The sequence below is a fragment of the Melozone crissalis genome, unplaced genomic scaffold (assembly GCF_028551555.1).
Source record: "Melozone crissalis strain CALT ecotype California unplaced genomic scaffold, PUWL_Pcris_2 ptg000106l_1, whole genome shotgun sequence".
In the NCBI taxonomy this organism is placed as follows: Eukaryota; Metazoa; Chordata; class Aves; order Passeriformes; family Passerellidae; genus Melozone; species Melozone crissalis.
This window is the reverse complement of record NW_026535883.1, coordinates 5,175,415-5,195,482: the sequence shown is the minus strand read 5'-3', so window position 1 is coordinate 5,195,482 and position 20,068 is coordinate 5,175,415. Positions and strand designations below refer to the sequence as shown.

The 20,068-nt window shown below is 38.4% G+C and overlaps 1 protein-coding gene across 1 annotated transcript in view; it reads right to left on the bottom strand.

The window, feature by feature from the left end:
- PREP (prolyl endopeptidase) overlaps nucleotides 1-20,068 on the bottom strand; it is an 87,788-nt gene that overhangs the window by 27,485 nt on the left and 40,235 nt on the right. The window contains exons 9-10 of the mRNA XM_054291784.1: nucleotides 13,507-13,704; nucleotides 9,814-9,917 (exon numbers count right to left, since the gene is read on the bottom strand). Of these exons, the coding sequence (XP_054147759.1) occupies nucleotides 9,814-9,917; nucleotides 13,507-13,704 (302 nt within the window). The remainder of the gene's footprint in view (nucleotides 1-9,813; nucleotides 9,918-13,506; nucleotides 13,705-20,068) is intronic.

The following is a 20,068-nucleotide window of genomic DNA, read 5'->3' as shown; positions in this document are numbered from 1 at the left end:
AATTGCTAACAGGAAACACAGAGACACTGCAGAAAAGAGGGGACAAGGGAGCCCTTTTTGGAAGGATCAACAAAGAGAAGCCAAAACTACCTGAAATACTAAAATGCAATCCAGCAAGGCCAGAAATGCAACATACTCTATAACCTGACAGATGCAATCACATAAAGAACAGTGAACAACTCACTAAAAAGTCATTTAGAAAAGTATCTTGGAGATGTAGACATGCCAAACTGAACAATGAATTGTTAGGGAAAAGGCAAACCCTACATGAGGACATAGAAACCAAACTCTCACCCCCAATGTGTAATGAAGTAACCCCTCCTGTTGCATTCACATTTGCAAAGCCTCAGCTGGAGTGCTGTGCTGAGCTGACACCACGGCACACCATATGCTGAGCATCTAAACATATTCCATAAGAGGCTGCAGAGTGAGAGGAGGCCAGGAAACATAATCCACTAGAGAAACTGAACAGAGTGCAGATTTGTCTTTTGTTTTGATTGGTTTTAGTCTAAAGGAAAATAAAATTGAGGGACACACACTGTCAGTGTCTAAATCTGCAGAAGCTGGCTGTAACCTGAAGAGAACCAATTGCCTTCCATGGCAGTGAGGGACACAAAGCAATGCATTCAAGCTCAAGAAGGGAATTCAGGTGAGACCTTCAGGTGGTGTCCCCCTATTCCCTGCAAAAGCTTTTTAACAGGAAACTCAGTGAGAACCTGGGACAGATTGCCTAGGGAATGTGAAGGCCTTTAATTAAACACAAGGCAGACACAAACCAGGCTGGAACTGGGGAATTGGCACAGGCAGAAGTGACCTGCCACAGTGCCCATGACAGCTCAGTCATGCCCATGTCACCACCACATCCAAACACATTCAGGCATGGTTGTTTCTTCTTTTTCCCAGCCTTTTTGCCCCTTGTTTATTACAGCAGCTCTGCTACAGGTTTTTCTGTTCAGCACAGCTGCTGGGCAGTAGAAGTTGGTTCCTCTCTTCTTGCAGGAAAAGCCAGTATCCTACCTCCTGGGACTCCAACAGATGAGTTCTGAGATTGTTCTTACACAGATTCTATGTGATTTCAAGAAGAGAAGCTTCAAAAGCAGAAGTGAAGAAGACAGACTCTAAAACAGAACAAGCGCCTCCCTTCTCACAGCCTTTTGCCTTTTCATAAAACCACGAAACTGAGAAATGTGAAGGCCATCCAGGGAATTTATACACTTAACAAAATTGACAGGAACAGCTGGTGGGAAGAGAGATATATTCAAAAATCCACCACTTGCATTACAGATCTGTATTAGTTAAACTTGAGAAAATGGTTAAAAAATTTAAGTATTAAACATTTACATGTTAAAACCAAAGAAAACATTTTAAAAACTTGCCCATATGTATAACACAGATGTGCAAACACCTATTAACAGAGTGCCCAACATTTTATTTTCAAGTAATATGAGCCTCGCTAACAAATAAATTACTTTAGCTGCTACTCTTCTGGAAATTTGTTGGAATTTAAACACTGTCCTATGGCACAGACAGATATATACCTGGGTATATAACTCTTCCTAAGAGTAAATCCCCTTCCTAGGAAACCTAATGAGTATTAAATGCACTTACATGACACTGCTAGTAGGAAAATACAACCAGAAAAGCCTGGTTTTCTAGGAGGCCCAGTAGAGGCAGCCAGTGTGTCTCCCTGCTAGGGCAGTGGCTCGAATCCTGGCCCATGCCAGTGATGAATGACAACTGCCATCATCTAATCATCTTTTGCCAGCTGAATAAAACTAATGATTGTGGTCCCAGAGCAATCTGTCCTCAATACAGCATTATCATCACAATTAAACCCCACCCCACCAGCCAGGCTCCATGAGGCAAAATGATGGGTGGGCAGATGGATAGAAATATTCCCATTCTGCAGAGGAGCATTCTCATTCTGAACAATGCTGGCATGCCAAAGTCTGACATTTATCTTCTTAGTGAGAAAAGGGGCAGCTATCACTTTTTCTTTCAGTAGAGGACTATGCTGAAATTTCCCATTTTGTTGACTACTTGGTTTAAGCAGGAATTAAACAGCTCTAAAGAGGTTTTAGACCATTTTTTTCTGTGGAACTATTCTGTGTTTGACCCTCTATCATGGATGGTATTGCCCATTCAATCTGCACTATACAAGACACACAAACACTATAATGATCAAAAGACTGTGTGCTGTCAGCCTTTATTACTATTAGACATATCAAGAGGGGGGCTTTTTATTGATCCTGAAGTTCTCTGAACTATTTGTGTAGGATTTTAATAACCACCTTGATTAGGTTTTCAATCCACATCTGAAAAATCAACTCTGAGGATCAGCAAACCACTGCCATTAGAACAGCAAACCACATCCCCAGAGCAACACCTCATCACATGAAGCCATGGACAAATTTCATCCTGAATGTTTCTGTTCCTGTAGAATGAAGTTAATAATATTCACTACCTTTGAGAAATAACACTGATAAGCCTATACAAATGGGAGAAGAAAAGCTGGAAGTAGATTCCCACTGAGGAACATTAAACAGAATTCTTACTTACCCTGTGAGTAAGAGAGTTAATTAAAATAGCAGTGTGTTCATGCTTAATTAGTGGAGGTGAGTTCAATCAGAGAAGTGAATATGAAAGTTTCAGGAAAAATAGAAGGGAAGAAATTCTTCAGTGACTTTTTAGAAGGAAGACAAACCCCAAGTATTTTTACTACAACATTATCATTTTAATATCTCTATATTAGCAAAGAATCTACCTACTGAGCTTCCTGAAGACGTCAACACATGTGTTTATTTAAGGCGTCTGAGTGATTGACTTTCTAAATCTTTTTGATAGCAAAAGGTATTTTCCCATTTACTGTAAAAATCAAAACTATTTTTTATTTACAATCAATAATGCAATCATTTAAGACATGTGAGGCAATCCTTTAAGCTCCACTATAATTCCTTAAGCTCTTGTTTAAAACTCCTGGGTGCAAAGAGGAATTCAATTCACCATAAACACTGTTTAATGCTTACAGGTCTGTCAGTCTGTGCTATTTCACCTCGTGTTTTAAGGAATTCTGAGAGTGTGTGGAATGCAGTTTGGGATTAAGTAAGCCAACTAACATCTCCCTTCACTAGAAAAGTAGAAAACAAACCACTGCAAGTTCAAACAGAAGTTCTACTGAGTAAGGTGCAGGAATAGTCTTTCATAATGAGCTTTAGGTAAACTACTGAGCAATCACTTCTCTTGCATGCTTGAAACAAATGAACATTTTTATAAAGTCTAGAGCATGATGGTTCTACAGACACTTCCATTTTAAGAAGCTCTCCAGCTCCCTACACACTCAACAGAAAAATAAAGAATTTACTATTAAAAGCTTGGAACTATTGAATCTCAAAACCTATATAACAATACAAATGAACACAGAGAGTATTTAAAAAAAATATTTTAGTATTATTTCCACATTGTGTAGTTAGTAGCGTACTAATTCTTCCTAAGAGAAGTTTTGCACTCCCCTGCATCCCAAACTTCATTTCCATTGTTCTGCATTTCGCTGAACAAAAGCTCTCAAATTCCTCACTATGCATCAATCCCCAGGATATATAAGAACAGCCAGAACAAATCCACACATTAGGACCTTAAAATAGGATTTGAACGGCATTGGTGAAGAAAGCAATGCAAAGTCTATCACTTCAGCTTCTTATTTGGAATATAAAGATGTGATTCCTACTCCAGATACCTAAGGAATATCTGAACTGCATTTGATGGGGCTACTTAAATTATAATGGATGTAGAGCCAACTGCTATTCTGCTACTCCAGCATGTGGATTTCAAAGTTCAAGAGCATTTAAGGTCATCATAAGAAATCCATCTCTTGATACTCTATCTAGATGCGAAGTCCTTGATTCTGACAATTTCTTCCCTTAAAAAGGAGTGTAATGTGGCTGCAAATATTTAACATATTTAATATACAATCTCTTGGTTTTCAAGAACTACAAGGGCCTTTAAACTAGAGCACTACATTTTCAGTGTTTCAGTGTTTCTTGACTGACCTCCAATTAGAAGAGGTAATGGCAGACTAATGTGGTGTTTGTAACAATCACATGCCAAGGGTGTAAGATACTGTATTCCACAGGCAACTTGCCAGTGCTGTCACAGTTGTCACTGTGATTTTGTTGATGTCCTCCAGAGCGAGACTGGTGCCTTGGTGCCAAAGCACTAGGTGAGATCAGAGCCAAAGCCTTCAATCTCCTTCCTGGGAGCTCTGAAAGAAGTGGCTCAAAGCTTATTTTCCCCCCCGCCATACTGGGGCAAGCACTAAAACTGTGGTGTTTGTCACATTCCTTCTTCCCACCAATATTTCACAGAATCACAGAATCTGCTCAGTTGGAAGGGACCCACAAGCATCACTGAGTCCAGCTCCTAGCCCTGCAGAGGACCATTCCCAAGAGTCACACCACGCGCCTGAAGTATTGTCCAAAGCTTCTTGAACTCATTTTCTTCCTTACTACAATACAAAACCTCAAGGAAATAAAAGGAATAAAATAGAAACAAACAACAATAAGCAACTTGTTTTCCCCAAGCATTAATGCTATCCTCCCATCCCATGAGATCAAGGCAGGATTCAAACCCCAAATGCTGAGAGAAGAAAGAAAGTCCAACTCTTCAAAAATCAACCCCTTTTTGGTTGTGATGGATTCTTAGGAGAGGGATGAAAATTATGCCAAAATTACTTATTCCTCTGTAGAAAAGGGGAAAATTATTTGTCTCTGCTCAGAATCAGTTGCAAGTACATGCCTTCAGTTCTCTGGTATGAGAGTGCTTTGCCTCAGCAGATAGATTTAAATGATCTTATAACTTACAATGATCTATTAATACAGAAAATCACACGAGTTCTGGTCAGTGGGGCAGTTCTGGGGCATTTGGGCTGGTGCTGCCTAACACCTTTGTCTGCAAAATGGATTGAGAGTATCCTCAGCAAGTCTGCTGGCACCAAGCTGTTGACATGCTGGAGGGAAGGGATGTTAACTAGAGGGACCATGGCAGGCTTGAGAGGTGGGACTGTGTGAACCTCATGAAGTTCAACAAGACCAAGGGCAAACTCCTGCATTTGAATCAACACAATCCCGAGCACAAATACAGGCTGGGGGGAAGTGGACAGAGAGCAGCCCTGAGGAGAAATACTTGGGGTGTTTGCAGACCAGACACTCAGTGTGTCCCAGCAAAGTGCACTCACAGCTCAGAAAGCCAACTGTGTCCAGATGCATCCACAGGAGCATGGCCAGCAGGTCACCCCTCTGGTGAGGCCCCACCTGGAGCACTGCATCCAGCTCTGGGGTGCCCAGCACAGGGACACTGACATGTCAGAGCAGGCCCAGAGGGGACACACGAAGATGATCAGAGGGCTGGAGCACCCCGCCTATGAAGACAGGCTGAGAAAGTTAGGGGTGCTCAGGAGAAGGCTCTGGGGTAGCCTCATTGTGGCTTTCCAGTACCTAAGAGGGACCTATAAAAAAACTGCAGAGGAACTTTTTACAAGGGCGTACTGAAACAGAAAGAAGGAAATGGGCTTAAAGTGCAGGAGGGAAAGTGTAGATGAGAAATTATGAATAAATTTTTACTGTGAGGGTGGTGAGACACTGGAACAGGATGCCCAGAGAAGATGTGGATTCATGATCCTTGGGGCCAGGATGGATGGGACTCTGAGCAATCTGGTCTAGCAGAATATGTCTCTGCTCATGGCAGTGGGGTTAGAACTAGATGATCTTTGAAATCCCTTCCAACTCAAACCATGCTTTAATTCTATGATATATATGTAAGGGGAAAAAAAAAACCTATGTTAAGACCATCTCTATAACCACACTGAAAAAACCAAAGATAATTATAGTATCAGCTCTTGCATTGCTTAGCAGGTTGAGCTTACTACAGTTTTCAGAGGACACTGCTTTCCTCTGTTATTTTTATATTAATGAGGGAATCTAATGCTCATGGAATGTTACCACCAGCAACAGCAAGATCCAGGAATAGCATGGGCAGGTGCTGTGCACAAGTTTCTCTGCCAGTCAATCTCAAGCCTGACTCATCTCTCAGTGTTGTATTTTCCTGAAGCAGAGATTAATCACTGTGCCAAACTGTATGGTGTAAAGTTCCACTTGGAATGAGAATGACTGTAGACGAATTTTCCCTATCAATGCCTTGTAACTTGAAATCAGTACTGCAATGGCTTGGGGATGGGAGTGAAAGTGAGCAAGAAAAGAAGAAAATTCTCATGAAAATGACTTCACCTGCAAAAGTAATTTCTGCAAAAGAAAGGTGGAAATTCCTTCCAGCACAAACAGAAATATATTTTTTTAAGGCCTGTGCTTCTTGCATCTGTGCTGCAATATCTAAACAGCAGCTGCTTTTTTAATCAAACTAAGTTGTAAAACCAAGCTGTGTTATGAATTTCACCTTCTGCAAGAGCTAATCCAAAGTGCATCTGTCAATAGCAACATCTATTTTTGGTTCATCTCAAAGTATTTTAAGTACTGGAGGGTATTCAAAGAATGGTAAAAGGAGCCAATCAACATTTTTATTGCTGCAATTTTAACACTTAAAAGCCTACACATCAGCCTAAAAGTAGGTGTGCTGTGAGCCACACCAGAAGACTGTTTATCCATGATTAAGTGTCACTGTGAGGTGCTAACATGGAGAGGCATATAAGAACATAGTTGGCAACTTTACAGAGATAAAATACTTTTGTTTAAAAAAAATGCTTTTATTTAAAGCAACAGTTGATATTAACACAGTAAATATCTTAGGGCAAGTGCTGTTTTTAAGCTCCTATAAAAGTGTTTTTTCCTTCTGTAAAGCCCATCCCAGGCTATTTCCTGAAAAAGTCTGTCATTGTGATAGATGGAAGTACACAGGGAAGAAAAAACAACTTTAAGAAGTGCTTGGCAGAGGAAGAGTAATTAATACAACTTAATGTGTCATTTAACAAAAGCCGCCAGGATAAATTTTTGATGTGTGGCAAGCATTTTAAACATTTTGACTTTGCCATGAAGGTCACAGAGTCTTTCAAGGTAAGGATATAAATACAAGCTACAGCACAATAAACTAGACTGTACTTGCAGGGTGTCACATGGAGCCAATAACTTACAAACATGCTCCTACCCTGGTGCAAAAGTCAGGTGTGGAAACAGCTCTCCCTTCAGTGCAAGTTGGCTAATTTGTTCTTAGTTTGGGCTGTCAAAGGGTAAGATCTTAGCCCTAGGTACAAAAAACGCAGCAGCTCTACCACAAATTTTCTTAGTGTAGTAAACTTTTACTAGTCTACCCTTGCACTTTGCAACATATACCAAACACTGTAGATTGGATTTGAAAGACCAAAAAACAGGCACTGTGGCAATTTTCCAATTGCCATTAATTCAGGTTTCATATACACATGACACCTTACATTTCAGTTCAAATCTTGACCCTGTTATATTCAAAGACTTTTAAAGAATAACTCATTACAGTTTCATACATGCTACACAGCAAAGCTGGGAAGATTGCTGGTATTAGTAGGCATTTCTTCAGGTATATGAGAATAAAGAAAGAACCTTGGCAGGAGACCTGCCTTTCATTAAGGACATGGATTAGGACAGCCAGCAACATTATCCTTTACTACTTCATAATTCCGATGGAAATTACAATTATTAAATAGATTATGCAGCATTGTTCATTCTCCTTTAATAATCAAGGTTTGCCTACTTTCAGTATATTTCTTGTATTCTTATTTTAGATTTTTTTACAGTTCCCTGCAATGCTGCCTGTGTTTTGAAATGGCTGTGTGTTTATTTAGGTTGACAGCCTTTTATACCCTGCTTGGATACCCTTCCATCCCTTTTCCCTCCTCCAAGCAGAAGCACCATCAAGGCTCTAAGTGGGACCACACAAATGGAAACAAAGGCTGGAGTCCATCTGACCTGAGCAGCACTGACAGGCTCAGTCACTACAAACTTGAGCGGGCAGCCCCAGCCCTGGCCTTGGCAAACAGCCTTTTCCACAGCTCAGCTGAGATTTCTCCATGGATCTGAATGAAACATATCAAAACTAATTTCCAAGAGGTTGCCATACTGAGATAATTTCTTGGTATAAGGCAAAACTGGATGACTGGTGAGCCAAGAGTGCTCTTCATAAGCACTGATCCCAGTGTAACTACACAGGTCACATCTCCCTAAGGCTGGAACTGAGCAGAAGCCAAGGAGAAAACCAGAAACAGTGATACTGACTTCCATCACATTACAGCCTAGCAGTGAATCTCTGCCAGTGCTTTACAAAGTGAAGGTTTCCAAGAGCATAGCAACAGCATGCTTCTTCCTTGAAATAATTTGTAGTACTGTTCTACTTTACCTTAATTTAGCATGCAATTGATTTAAGTGTAAAACGAGATTGTATTTTTCCAGACATTTATTATATAAAATTTGATTTACTAGAAGAATACATTATTTCTAATTTACAGCAACCTCTTCTATATCCTTTTTAATTACATGGGTATTTGTGTTTCATTATTATCCTTCTGGGTTTGATGGCAGCATTAGAATTGTACCAAGTTCTTTCCTAAAGGGAATGCAGTTTTCTTTTTCTGATCCAGCTCACTCTGCCCTAAAGTTATCCTGAGGAAGATACTTAATGAATTTGAGTGAAGCAGCAAAAATGCATTCTCTGTGAGAACATTTCCAGCAAATTGTTCTCTACCACACCGTTATTTCTGTCTGGAGATGTAGAGACAAACAGATGGGGCTGTTTACAACCACCTCATGTACACATACTACTGCCTTTACGCTTTTAGAGAATGTGCCATGGCATGTGTCAGAGGCAAAATTAAAAACAAGATATTAAAAGAAGTGTCTAATCTATTTTCAAAGACTCCAAGCCATGCTGTCACATGCCATTATGTTGCTTACCTTCTACACAATTTCACCTTTTTGCAGGCTAAGCTTATTTAAGTTCCACTTTTGGCACCAGATTTTGTTACACCTTTGTCTATAGAAAGAAAAAGCCCCTATTCCATTCTTACTCTTAGCCAGAAGATGGAAATATCCTACATATATAAAATTGAATCCACCCTCCAAAATTTATTCTAGAAATTGCAAGTCATAAATATGCCAAGCATCCCAATATAATGACTGTTTTTCTAGACCCTTAATGATTTCAGTTCAGTCACTATCCCTGGATGTTTTTAAAAGACAAACAGATGGGCACTTAGTGACACATTTAGTGATGGACTTGGCAATAATAGGTTTGTGGTTGGATTTGCTCTTAAAAGATCTTCTTCAACCTAAATAATTCTATGATTTCAACAAATTTCCATGAACTCTACAAGTTCTATAACTGTCTTAAAAGTCCTGATCTGGGCATAGTACTTTATCAGGGTCTTACTAAAGCTGTGTTTAGTGAAAAGATCATTTACTACTTAAAATGTGTATTTTGTATAATCTTTTTAGTAACAATACTTGTTATGAGGTCAAAGTAGTTGTCTATGAAGAACCCTGTATTCTCCTAAACCTGTTCCATATTATCTGTAGCTTGCAGTGTTTTCCACTAAAGTAATTTCTCTTAACTTCATAAACCTTACATTTAGCTAATTCTTATACACCTTCACTATGTGTAATAGCCACCTCCACAGGAGTCTCCATGCTGCCACACTGAGATACTTGTATTGAATACAATAGTATTTCAATTCAAAACCAAAGCATAGTTCTAAAGCAAGCCTCCTTACCAACAGCTAAGTCCAGCTGTCTTGAGCTCTTGCATAGGTGATTAGAGCAGGACAGCAGGGTTCATGTTTATTACCTGAATTGTCTGGTAAACTGAAGGATCAAATCCTTTAACAGTCACTTCTCGGAAAACTCTTGGCTCCAGTTCCTCTTTGGTCAGATCACAGTGATATATAATACCTAAAATACAGAATACAATGCAAGCTTGTCAGCTTAGTATACATCCATCATTAAAAAGATGCCAGTTTAGGCACTGTGATGGAGTCATGAATGGGAAAGGTAACTCAGCAAGGTGAAAATCAGTAGTTTTGGACACATTTTTTTCATTTATTACACAATTTAACACTTACATATATGCATTATATCTAGGGAGGGTGCAAAGGCTTTTTGTGCAGAAAGAGTAATTCTCACCACTCACACAAAGCCAGGGGGGCTTAAGCAAAGTAGGGGGAAAAAACCATTCACATCAAGTTAGAAAGGACTTATTAAGAACAATAATGTTAGAAGAAAGAGATGTAAAGTCAAATTTAAACCACTCCCTTTTACATCCACCAGACTGAGAATAAATGTATCAAGAATTTCACTCAGGTCAACAATTTTCTCCTTATGGTAAAATATTTGAAATTAAAATTCAAATGGCCCAGATAACAGAAAGAGCTAAACATCCACTTGAAATCGTGGCAGACAGGCACAGGTTACCTATGGAACTGAACAAAATCTGGTCTTGAGTATCTTTTTTACATCTTGATCCTGTAAGTTTGAAGACAACTTCACTTGAGTTGTATGTATGATTTCCAAAGGATTGTGTCCATGAGAAAACTTATGTCTATAAATAGTAAAGAACTTCTAGGTTGCAGCAGAGGCTGAATCACACGGAATGCAGCTATCTAGACACTACACAGATGTGCAATTAACCAAGAATAATTTTGCATTTAAACTATAAAACATATTTCCTGTCATTAAACCCTCATAACATTTGAGTATGTGTCATACAAGGTGACTATCATGTTTGCACACTGGTTAACATACTAAAAAATTCTAATATTCATGCCTGTACTACAGATACATGTGATACATAAACTAACTTGAGTGTTAATTATTCTTTCTTTTTCTCCTTTACAACAAGCTGGTCCCTGCAAAATTTGGAACATATATGAGGGAAAAGAACAGCCAAAGGTATGGGAGTAAGCATTCTACTGGGATTCTCAATGTAATAAAGTTAACCAAGGTGGACAGAACTTGATTGAAATCCTGATGTATTCTCTGTATTATAGATACATTCAGGAAATAGAAGTAATTACTACAGAGATTATAACTATAAAATTCATACAGACTAGAACATGAAATAATGAGGAAACTTATCTGATACTAGGGAATTGCCTCTTTAAGTTAGCTTTACAGACTGGAAAATCAGGAAGATAGAGATTGGTAAACAAATGCCGATGTAAACAAACATTTCTAGCAATGGATAAAGCCTTTTTCCACAACAGTGAATTAGCAGTAGGACCACTCTAGTTTGCTGGGATTTTTTTTTATTTATCACAAAATGATTAGCAAGCCTAATCAGGTTGATAGGTCCAAACCAGCATTAAGGTAGCATTTCCCTTAAAGATCAGGATCCAGAAAATCATATGGAAGTTCAGTGCAAAGCTCTCCAGGCAGCAACAGCAGAGCAGCTGCCCAGGATGGGCAATGTACTGGCAAACACTGCACACAGAGCAGGCACAATTCCCATGTCTTAGCAAACCACATGGTGGTTTGATGATGAAGAATAAGCACAGATGATGAAGAATAAGCACATGATGAAGAATAAGCACAGTCACAGACTGCATTCCAGAGCAAATCAACCTAATGTTACACTAACATGCAATTCAACCCCTGCTACTGCATCTCTTGTTCTGTTGTATTTTTAGTGTCACAGCAGTTAATATAAAAAAACCCATTGTAGTATTTTTAACTGTTTTGCTGGGTACTAAATAAATGTAAAATGCCAGTGGTCACCGAAGCATCAGACCAGAGTGGACAGCAGGGATAGCCATATTTTTCAGGGAATAACAGAAATTATTTTATGGTGTCAGCATATATGGGTTTAGAACTTTACTCATTATTTCATATGTATGGTTATTATTACTTTTGTTGTTGGTATTAAAGAAGAGTATGTTAATTTGTTTCTCATTAGAAAAAAAAAAATAGTCCAACCTAATACAGGTGCAAATTATATTGATAGTAAAGTAGGAATATTTATGTTAACCAAGGATCAGCCCCATACCTTTTGTATGATTATTCCACTGATGGGGTGAACAGAGGTTGCACACAAACTAAAATAAACCGACCTAAAAATTACCTCTCTGATCTGCTTTTCTCATTCTTTCCTTATCCTCATACAGCCTACCCACATTTCTTACCTCCCCTTTTTCTTCCAGATTCCAGGTCACTCTGCCCCAGTTAACAGAGCAATGCCATAGTGAATTCTTTGTAGATGCTAAGGAAATCAATGAAAAGGAGAAAAATAACCTAAGCAACCAGCAGGCAGTGAAAGAAACTATTGCTGGCCAGCTGGAAAGCCACAGGCTAAAACAGGTCTGGGCTCTTCCCCTACACATTTTTAGCAGCTGCAGAGACTCTGTTGGATCAGCTGAGATGAATGGGGCAGACCTGTAAAACTGGCAACTTCTGGCCCACAGTGTGGGCAAGTCAAGCTGGACAAAGTTAGAGATAAACCACTAAGCTGGACAGACAAAGTCAGAGATAAATGCAAGAGTGTCCTCAAGCTACTCTCCAGCTCCAGTGGCTGCAACAATCTGAATGTTGTTTAAAAGAGGAACTGAAAATAGGTAATATTTCTGTTTATGTAAACAGTAAGACAATAGGCAATTCATACACTTCTTATCTGTTAAGATCAAAACATAATTTTGATAATTTGACATAATCCTTTCTAGCAAAACCAGCAAACATCTGAAGTATTTTAGAGTCATTTTGCAATGTAGTGTTGCTGTGCTCTAACTGAAACAAGCAAAAACACAGGTCAAATGCTATAAGCACATTTTTTATCCCTTTTTGATACAAAACCTTGGAAGGAGATAAAGATGCCAAAACCGATCTGCCCCTTCATATTTGAATCCTGTGTTGTATTAGGTATTGATTGTTTGGGCCATAAAGAAAGAAAAAAAGGGTGAATAGTAAATAAAAAAAGGGTGAATATTTTCTTGTCATGTACTAGATTGACAATTGTGTAGAAACTTCCTTCCTATGCAAAATCCTAGAATATTTACTGTTTTGCCACACCTGTATTATGTAATGCTTTGGACAGCTCCAGCTTTGCAGGACTGTACAAAGATGATTCCTACGGCAATCCATCAACACCAAATACGGTAAGAGCAGACAGTAAGGATGCTCAAATAAGGCTGTGCATAAATGAATCAGAAAACTATCAGAGAGCAATTTTTGTGGCTTTTATTAATGTTCTTTAAAATTGTGATTAAAAATCACATTAAACAGAATTATCTTTTACTGAGGTTTTCACCTTCTGTCTTGCTGTATGAAGCAAGAACTGTGAGAATGCTACAATTTTATCTCCAGTACAAGTCAGTCTTTAGTCTTAATGAAGGTTTCTCAAATACTAGCAGGCACATTATTTAGGCTTGATGGAGCAAAGACTGATGCATTTTTATGTGCACAATCACTGCTAATATGGGTGAAAACTACAAAAACTGAGAAAGGCACTGTTCTCGGGAAAAGGAACAATAACATGAGACAAAACAAACCTTACCTGGAGATAAAAAGGAAGTAAACTGGTAGAATATTTCAGTGTCCTTCTTTTGGCCACTATATCCCACAATACTACCAACTTCTAGGGGAAAAGTCTTGAGATGAGCACCAGTAGCTAGATCATGAAGCTGCAGGATATTCTTCACATCATGCAGGTAGCACAACACCAGGTAATTGGACCTCACACAAGCAACCCATTCTGCACAGCATGGAAAAGAAAAACAAAGCCACAGAAAATACAATTTTAAAACGTAAGAAAGAAAACAATCGGATATATTCTGATCCTATGCATTTAGCATACCTAAATGCATGCAGCAAAATTTTTGACACACACTGCCTTTAACTCTTAAATCTTTGTAAATGAACCCAAAGTAAAGCATCATATTCTCTGGAAATGTATTAACCATGCTGCTTAAAGTTAATTTATGCAGACACAGGAATAAAGAATTGCTTAATCAATATGCTTATGCATTTAGGATATTTATAGATCAATACTGCTCTTAAATATCACACATTTTAATGCATAACCCAAGCAAAACATTTATCTTTGCCAGCAATACTTATGGAAAGTAAGGAAAATCAAAACAATCAATATGATTTGTACTCAAACTAAACTCATAAGGAAAAAAGACATGATCCTGTATTGCACATTTTGGTATAGAACCTAGATGTTACTATTTCTCTTGGTTCTAGTGCTGAAGTAATCAGGAGACTGTTCTTGCAAGCAAGTCCCACTGGGTGTAAGAAAAGGGTTATTCTGGGGTGATATTATCATCATGCCATTAAAAAAGTCCATGTGCTTGTTCAAGATGCTAATGTTGCTAAACAGCATTCTTGAGACTGTAAGGTAAGAGGAGCAGGATGCAGCACAGTGAACTGAATCCAGCAAAAGGACCCAGGAACAAATCCCTCTGCAGAGGTTCATTGCCTTCATGTCTCTCCTGGCAGTCCTAGTTCCAGTCCCACTGTGTCTGTGCAGCTGAGCAGGAATGAGAGCTTCTGCTCGGCAGAACTTCTCCCATCCCGAGTTTCTTCCTTGGAATAACTCTAGACAAATGTGAACCTTCATTTCATGGCATGCTAATTTTTCATTTGGACTTAAAAAATTTAAACCAATTAAAATAAAATATCTGGGCTGTCATTTCTAAAAATCTCTGTGGTTCTACTGACTGTCTCACTTCAATCTCCATCTCTATAGCCTGTAAAGTGTAGAAACTCTTTGGAGCTCCAGTTCACCCATGATATATAATGTAACATATTCTCTCCTGTCTCCTGTGTCATTTGCTTTAGATCTCTAGTGACAATTTATTTACTCATACAGACAGGAGGAAGATTAAAACATCTTAATCTTGCTCAATATTTCTATTATTTAAGAAATTATTTTGCAACAAAAGTATTTTAACTTCTCGTTAATTCACAGATTGAATACAAGCAAGACAAAATACAAGCAAAGTTAAAAATCAAAGAAAGTATCCTGAAGGAGGTAATATGGGACATTTTTATTTGTTTGTAAGACTAGATGAGCAGGTGATTCTTATTCTCTTCCAACTACATATACACAACTTCTTCTCTGACAACAAAGACTGGAAATCTATATCATGGGGAAAATATCAGTGTTGGAAAATGGCTTTTTTTTTCTGCTGGAAGCAAAGAATTAGGAGAGGAACTAAATGAACAAGAAATTTTAGATAGGACAGACAGGGGGACTGTAATGCCGAAGTAGCACTGTGAGATGGAGAGTTTAATGTGACAACATTAGAGGAAAAAATATTAGAGCATAAGCATATAAAAATTGATGGAATTTCAATTTTATGCCATTTTTTGTTATTCACATCTTAACAGCTCTTTCTAGTTTCCTCAATGTTCTATAAAACCAAATAATTTGAATTCACAGAGTTCTAAAGAAGACAGTCTAATAAACGCATCTTTGCATATTCAAATTCCAGAATAAAAGTTCTGAGTTGTATGTTGTGCCCCTTCCATTAAGGGTAACAAGTTTTTGGACCTGAAGGTCAAAACTCATTATTCTGAAAGCACCATATATGCCTTCATATGGAGTTCAGGTCTGTCACGAACCCCTAGAGCTCAAAGACTTCCAAATCCTTTTAGCTTGTTTCTGAAGGACCACTGAAGTGTGATACTTGTCTTTCTAGACTTGTGAAATCATGTTTCATAAACACCTAAGTAAAGCTTTACTACTCCCCTCTTCCCAAATGCCACCATTCAGAATTTTTTTTTCCCCTCAAACTTTCCAACTCCGTCATGAGCTTATAATCTAAATTTGGGAGTCTTCTAATCAAAACCCCAGAGAACATTAACTGAAAGTTTAGCCATGGCCTGAAATAATAAGGTACAGCATAACATAACACTGTTTATAAATTAGTAATAGATGTGTAATTTTAGCTCTAGGGTGGCTAAAATTTCTTAAGCGAGGCTGGAGAACATAATAAACATTACAAGTTGATAGTTCTATTCAATTATGTATTTTGAAATAGAGAATCACTCTTGGCTGTATACACAAAGACAATATGTAGTAACTTAAAATATTTTTAATGTTGTCACTGCACAACATTTTTATGTGGTTTATGAAATTCATACAAAATATGAATTTAAAAGTTAGCATCCCAACAGCAACACACCTTTTTTGCATGCAGAACTATTGTCTCTGCAATGAGTAGATCCCATGAACTCCACTGGTATTCTTTACAACATCTATAATTAAAATGTCCAGTTTAACTCTCAAAATTTTTTGGAAAAAAAGTTTCACAAAATGGATTATAAACACTCTCAGATCAACTTCAAATGTATATAATATATAGATTTGCCTCAACAAAAAAAAATTAAGATATTTTTATTTTAAAATTACATTGTGGTGATGCTTTAATTCCTCACTAATTATTTGATTAAATGATTCAGTTTAATGGATTTTTTCTTCAAGAGCTGATGTTCATTATTACTTTGACTTATATATTTATGAAGAGGTAGTACTCTTTTTATTAGAAAGATTCAGTTGCTCAGGAGAAAGGCTGCTGGCTTATGTGGGGATTTCTGCTACTAAGGAACTTGCCTAGGAGGCAGCAATATCAACTCTCCATCACCTCTTTGGTTTACAAATTAGATGCTCTCAGGTGGAGATAACAGATGAGAAGCCAGTGCAAAATGTCTTTAAAACATTCCATGAAATTTAGGAACACACCTTCTGTGTACAGTACCTGCATTATAACTGAGTTTGGAGCATTGCTAACTGCCTCCAAAACTTACAGTAATGGCAGCTACAAAGAAATGCAAAAATCAAAATAGAGCAAAACACTGAAGCAGACATGAAAGACCAGAAGTAAAAGAAGACACTAAGAACCAACACTTATATACACAGCAAGCTAAAAAATGCTGAATTATTAACAAGAGCTATTTTTGGACTGCAAGCTTTGATTCTCTGTTATTCCCATGCTCAGCACTGAGAACCACAGATACTTCTGGGGGTGTTGCATCAGCAGCCAACCTTTTGGTTTTGCTCGTGCAGTGCAGGATGCACCCTGCATGCCTCTGAACTTCCTAGGAACTTTTAAAACTATGTGATTTCAAATCTCCTGACTAAGCCGCTGTAGGCACCCTTTACAGGCAAATGGGGAGAAGAAATGGTTCACTTGACCTTTAGAGTGCAAGTGAACCATTTATTTTGGATGTCCCCTTCTGGGATACTGTGAATTGCTTGCTGAGCACTTTCATATACACAAGTGATGGTTTTTAAAAAGCTGACTATCCAAAACCTCTCCAATGTATGGGTCAATTTATTTTCAGTTAACACCAATGAACAGAGCAGTTACTCTCTGGGATATACCCAAATGTATCAACCTACCTACTTCCATCAGGCACAGGATTTATATTAATACACAATAAACACTAAGAGGTTGCCTTCTCCAACCTGAGCATCTTGCTTCAGGCATCAGAGAGAGATGAACACACTTGGAGGCAGTCCTAAGTAGTGAAAGCAGTTGTAGAGAGTTATCCTTGGTACTGGCCAGTTCTCTCTGAAGAAGTGACCATTTTGGTGATGACAATAGGTTACACACAATTCTTCAACAGCTAAATTTGGGCTAGAGGAGACAGAATTCTTAATAAGGCCTAGAAAACTGAGCTCAACTGTGTTGAGAACTTCTAGTTCAACCTTCCAGAAATTCATATACTGCTACTTTCCAAAAACTCCCTTTTTTTTATTTTGACAGCTGTCATTAGTCACAAAGCTGCTAACTTGGCACCTGCAATGTTGCTATGAACAACTTTTTGAAACAGTTTCAGTGAAAAAAGGGGTTGAATCCTCACACTAAACATGTGTGCCACTAACCCTAATGACTTAAAACAGTTTTGACCTTTCCTTTCTGCAGCACTACTACAGCATGCTAAGTGTCTGAATGTACAAACACACTTTGACAGATGCAGGCTGAAATGCTGATGGAGAACACACCACGCCAGAGGAGCCAAGCAGCCCCAGAGCTTCAGCAGGAATTGCTGAGTTACTCAATGTGGCTGTGCTTATGTATCCACTCAACACATGTATTGCTGGGTGAGAATAATTAATGCATTTCAATGGATGCCAAAGCTGTAGCTGCAAGACAGACCTGGAAGGTCATGGTGGTTTTTTTTGGTCATCACAGACAGTGAGAATGAACTTCAATGTCTCTGCAGATTAACAGGTACCAATGCTGATCTCAACTAGAATGACCTGTAACCATTACTCAAGGCTACTTACAAGTAAATTTGCAGGTAAAGCATGAGCAATTCACAGAATAAAACATGAATAATTCTGAAACGTATGAGTAAATGTTGACAAGCCCTTGCAATATAAAGCATGCATCTTCTCACTGAGACCCCATCCTCAGTGGCAGCCTGCCATGTTAAAGTTAATGGGAGAGCTTCAACCAATTTCAACAAGTCAAGGATTTGGTGCTCCTTCCAGACTTTCCCTCCTGGCTTCACTATGGTGCTAAAACACAAATTTCAGCTGCAGTAACTCACCTCCCCATCTCCCACACATTTATGAATTAGTTAGCAGGTTAAAAGTATAGAGAAAAATACTATTTTCCACTTGGGAATTGTAGCTGAGGGAAGGGAAGCATTTCACATACACTGAGGTGTGTAGATGTGTACAAGGTACAGGGAGCACTTCAAGCTTTGCCTCTGCTTGTTAAATGGCCAACTGAGATTCAAGGAACTGTTCAAGATCCTCTCCTCATCTACAACACATTCAGCAATTTGTCTTATTCCTCAGGTCTCCTTACACAGGAGATCTATTTTGCTTTTCATTGCTACAAGGAAAGGGCTGGATACTGCTGCTCTCCAGCTGCCCTGCTCTACCAGCACTGAGCACCCTGGGTGCAATGGGGGGGTGGAACAGCTCTCAAAATAAATCATTTAACCTTCTAAACCCAGCAGGTCTATCCTGTGCCTTAGAACTAGGGCTGCAGGTCTGTTATGGCCAGTCTGCATTTAGAGTGTCATAGCTGCCTTTCAATTCAGCACACTTCCTGCGGCTATGTGGTCATTTAAAGCACAAGTTCCATGTCAGATGTGAATCTCTCCTGTGGTTTGATTTCAGACTCCCTGAAAATTAAAACTAACGCTTTATAAACAAACTCCAAAGGGAAGGAAATTAGCCTCATCACACTACAATATGCTCTGAGGTGCCCTCTTCAATTTCCTTTTAAAATAGCTGTCATTTATTTCTTCTCCTCAGCTCATACAGTAGAGATCTAAATTTACCTCATCCCTGTGTAAAATCCCTGCTAACAGTTGTAAAATGAAGCGTGTGTACAACTTCACTGCAGCAATATGCTTGATTTTTCCCCTAATTTCCCAAATTATCTCACTTATAAACAGTTCTTGAAAAAGAAAGGGTCAAAGCCAATAGAAAAGTCTATCTTAAAGAATATGTTGAGGAAACCAAATGACATTCACACCATCATGTAGGCATGTGTGTTTATTTCTTGGTTAGATTGTATTAGCTGTAGCATCTTTCTAAGAATACAATAATACTTTGTGGAACATCTCTTTATGCCAGTGATGGATACTGGTAGAGATTCTTAATTCTCAATCATGAATTTATTATTTATTTCTGTAACTGCAGTTTTTATGAAATTGAATCTAAGTTAAGATGCAGAAATGAACAGCCTATGTCTCCTAGGTAGGTCATACCAGAGTAGGATCCATACATCCCAATAAAACAGATTTGTGACCTAGGGTATCACTAATTAAAATGCTTGTGAAGAAATACTAATACAGCTAAATTACATCTTGTTAAAATCACTCCCACACATAAGTAAAAAGCAGTAATACCCATTTGCCCTCTGAATCACTGCTGTCTTAGCTTTTGCAGAAGGAGCTTCATTACACTGTCATCTTTTTATCACCCAAATCAAATTCACTTGACTCCAAGGTTTTCAAGAACGAATTATTAACTGTCATCGCTGTAATTATGTCTTCCTTAACAAAACTTGTAATGATTAAAAAAGCCTGACATGGAGACTGGCTTGCTTGCTGCCTACATCAAGTGAAGGAGCGAAGTTTTT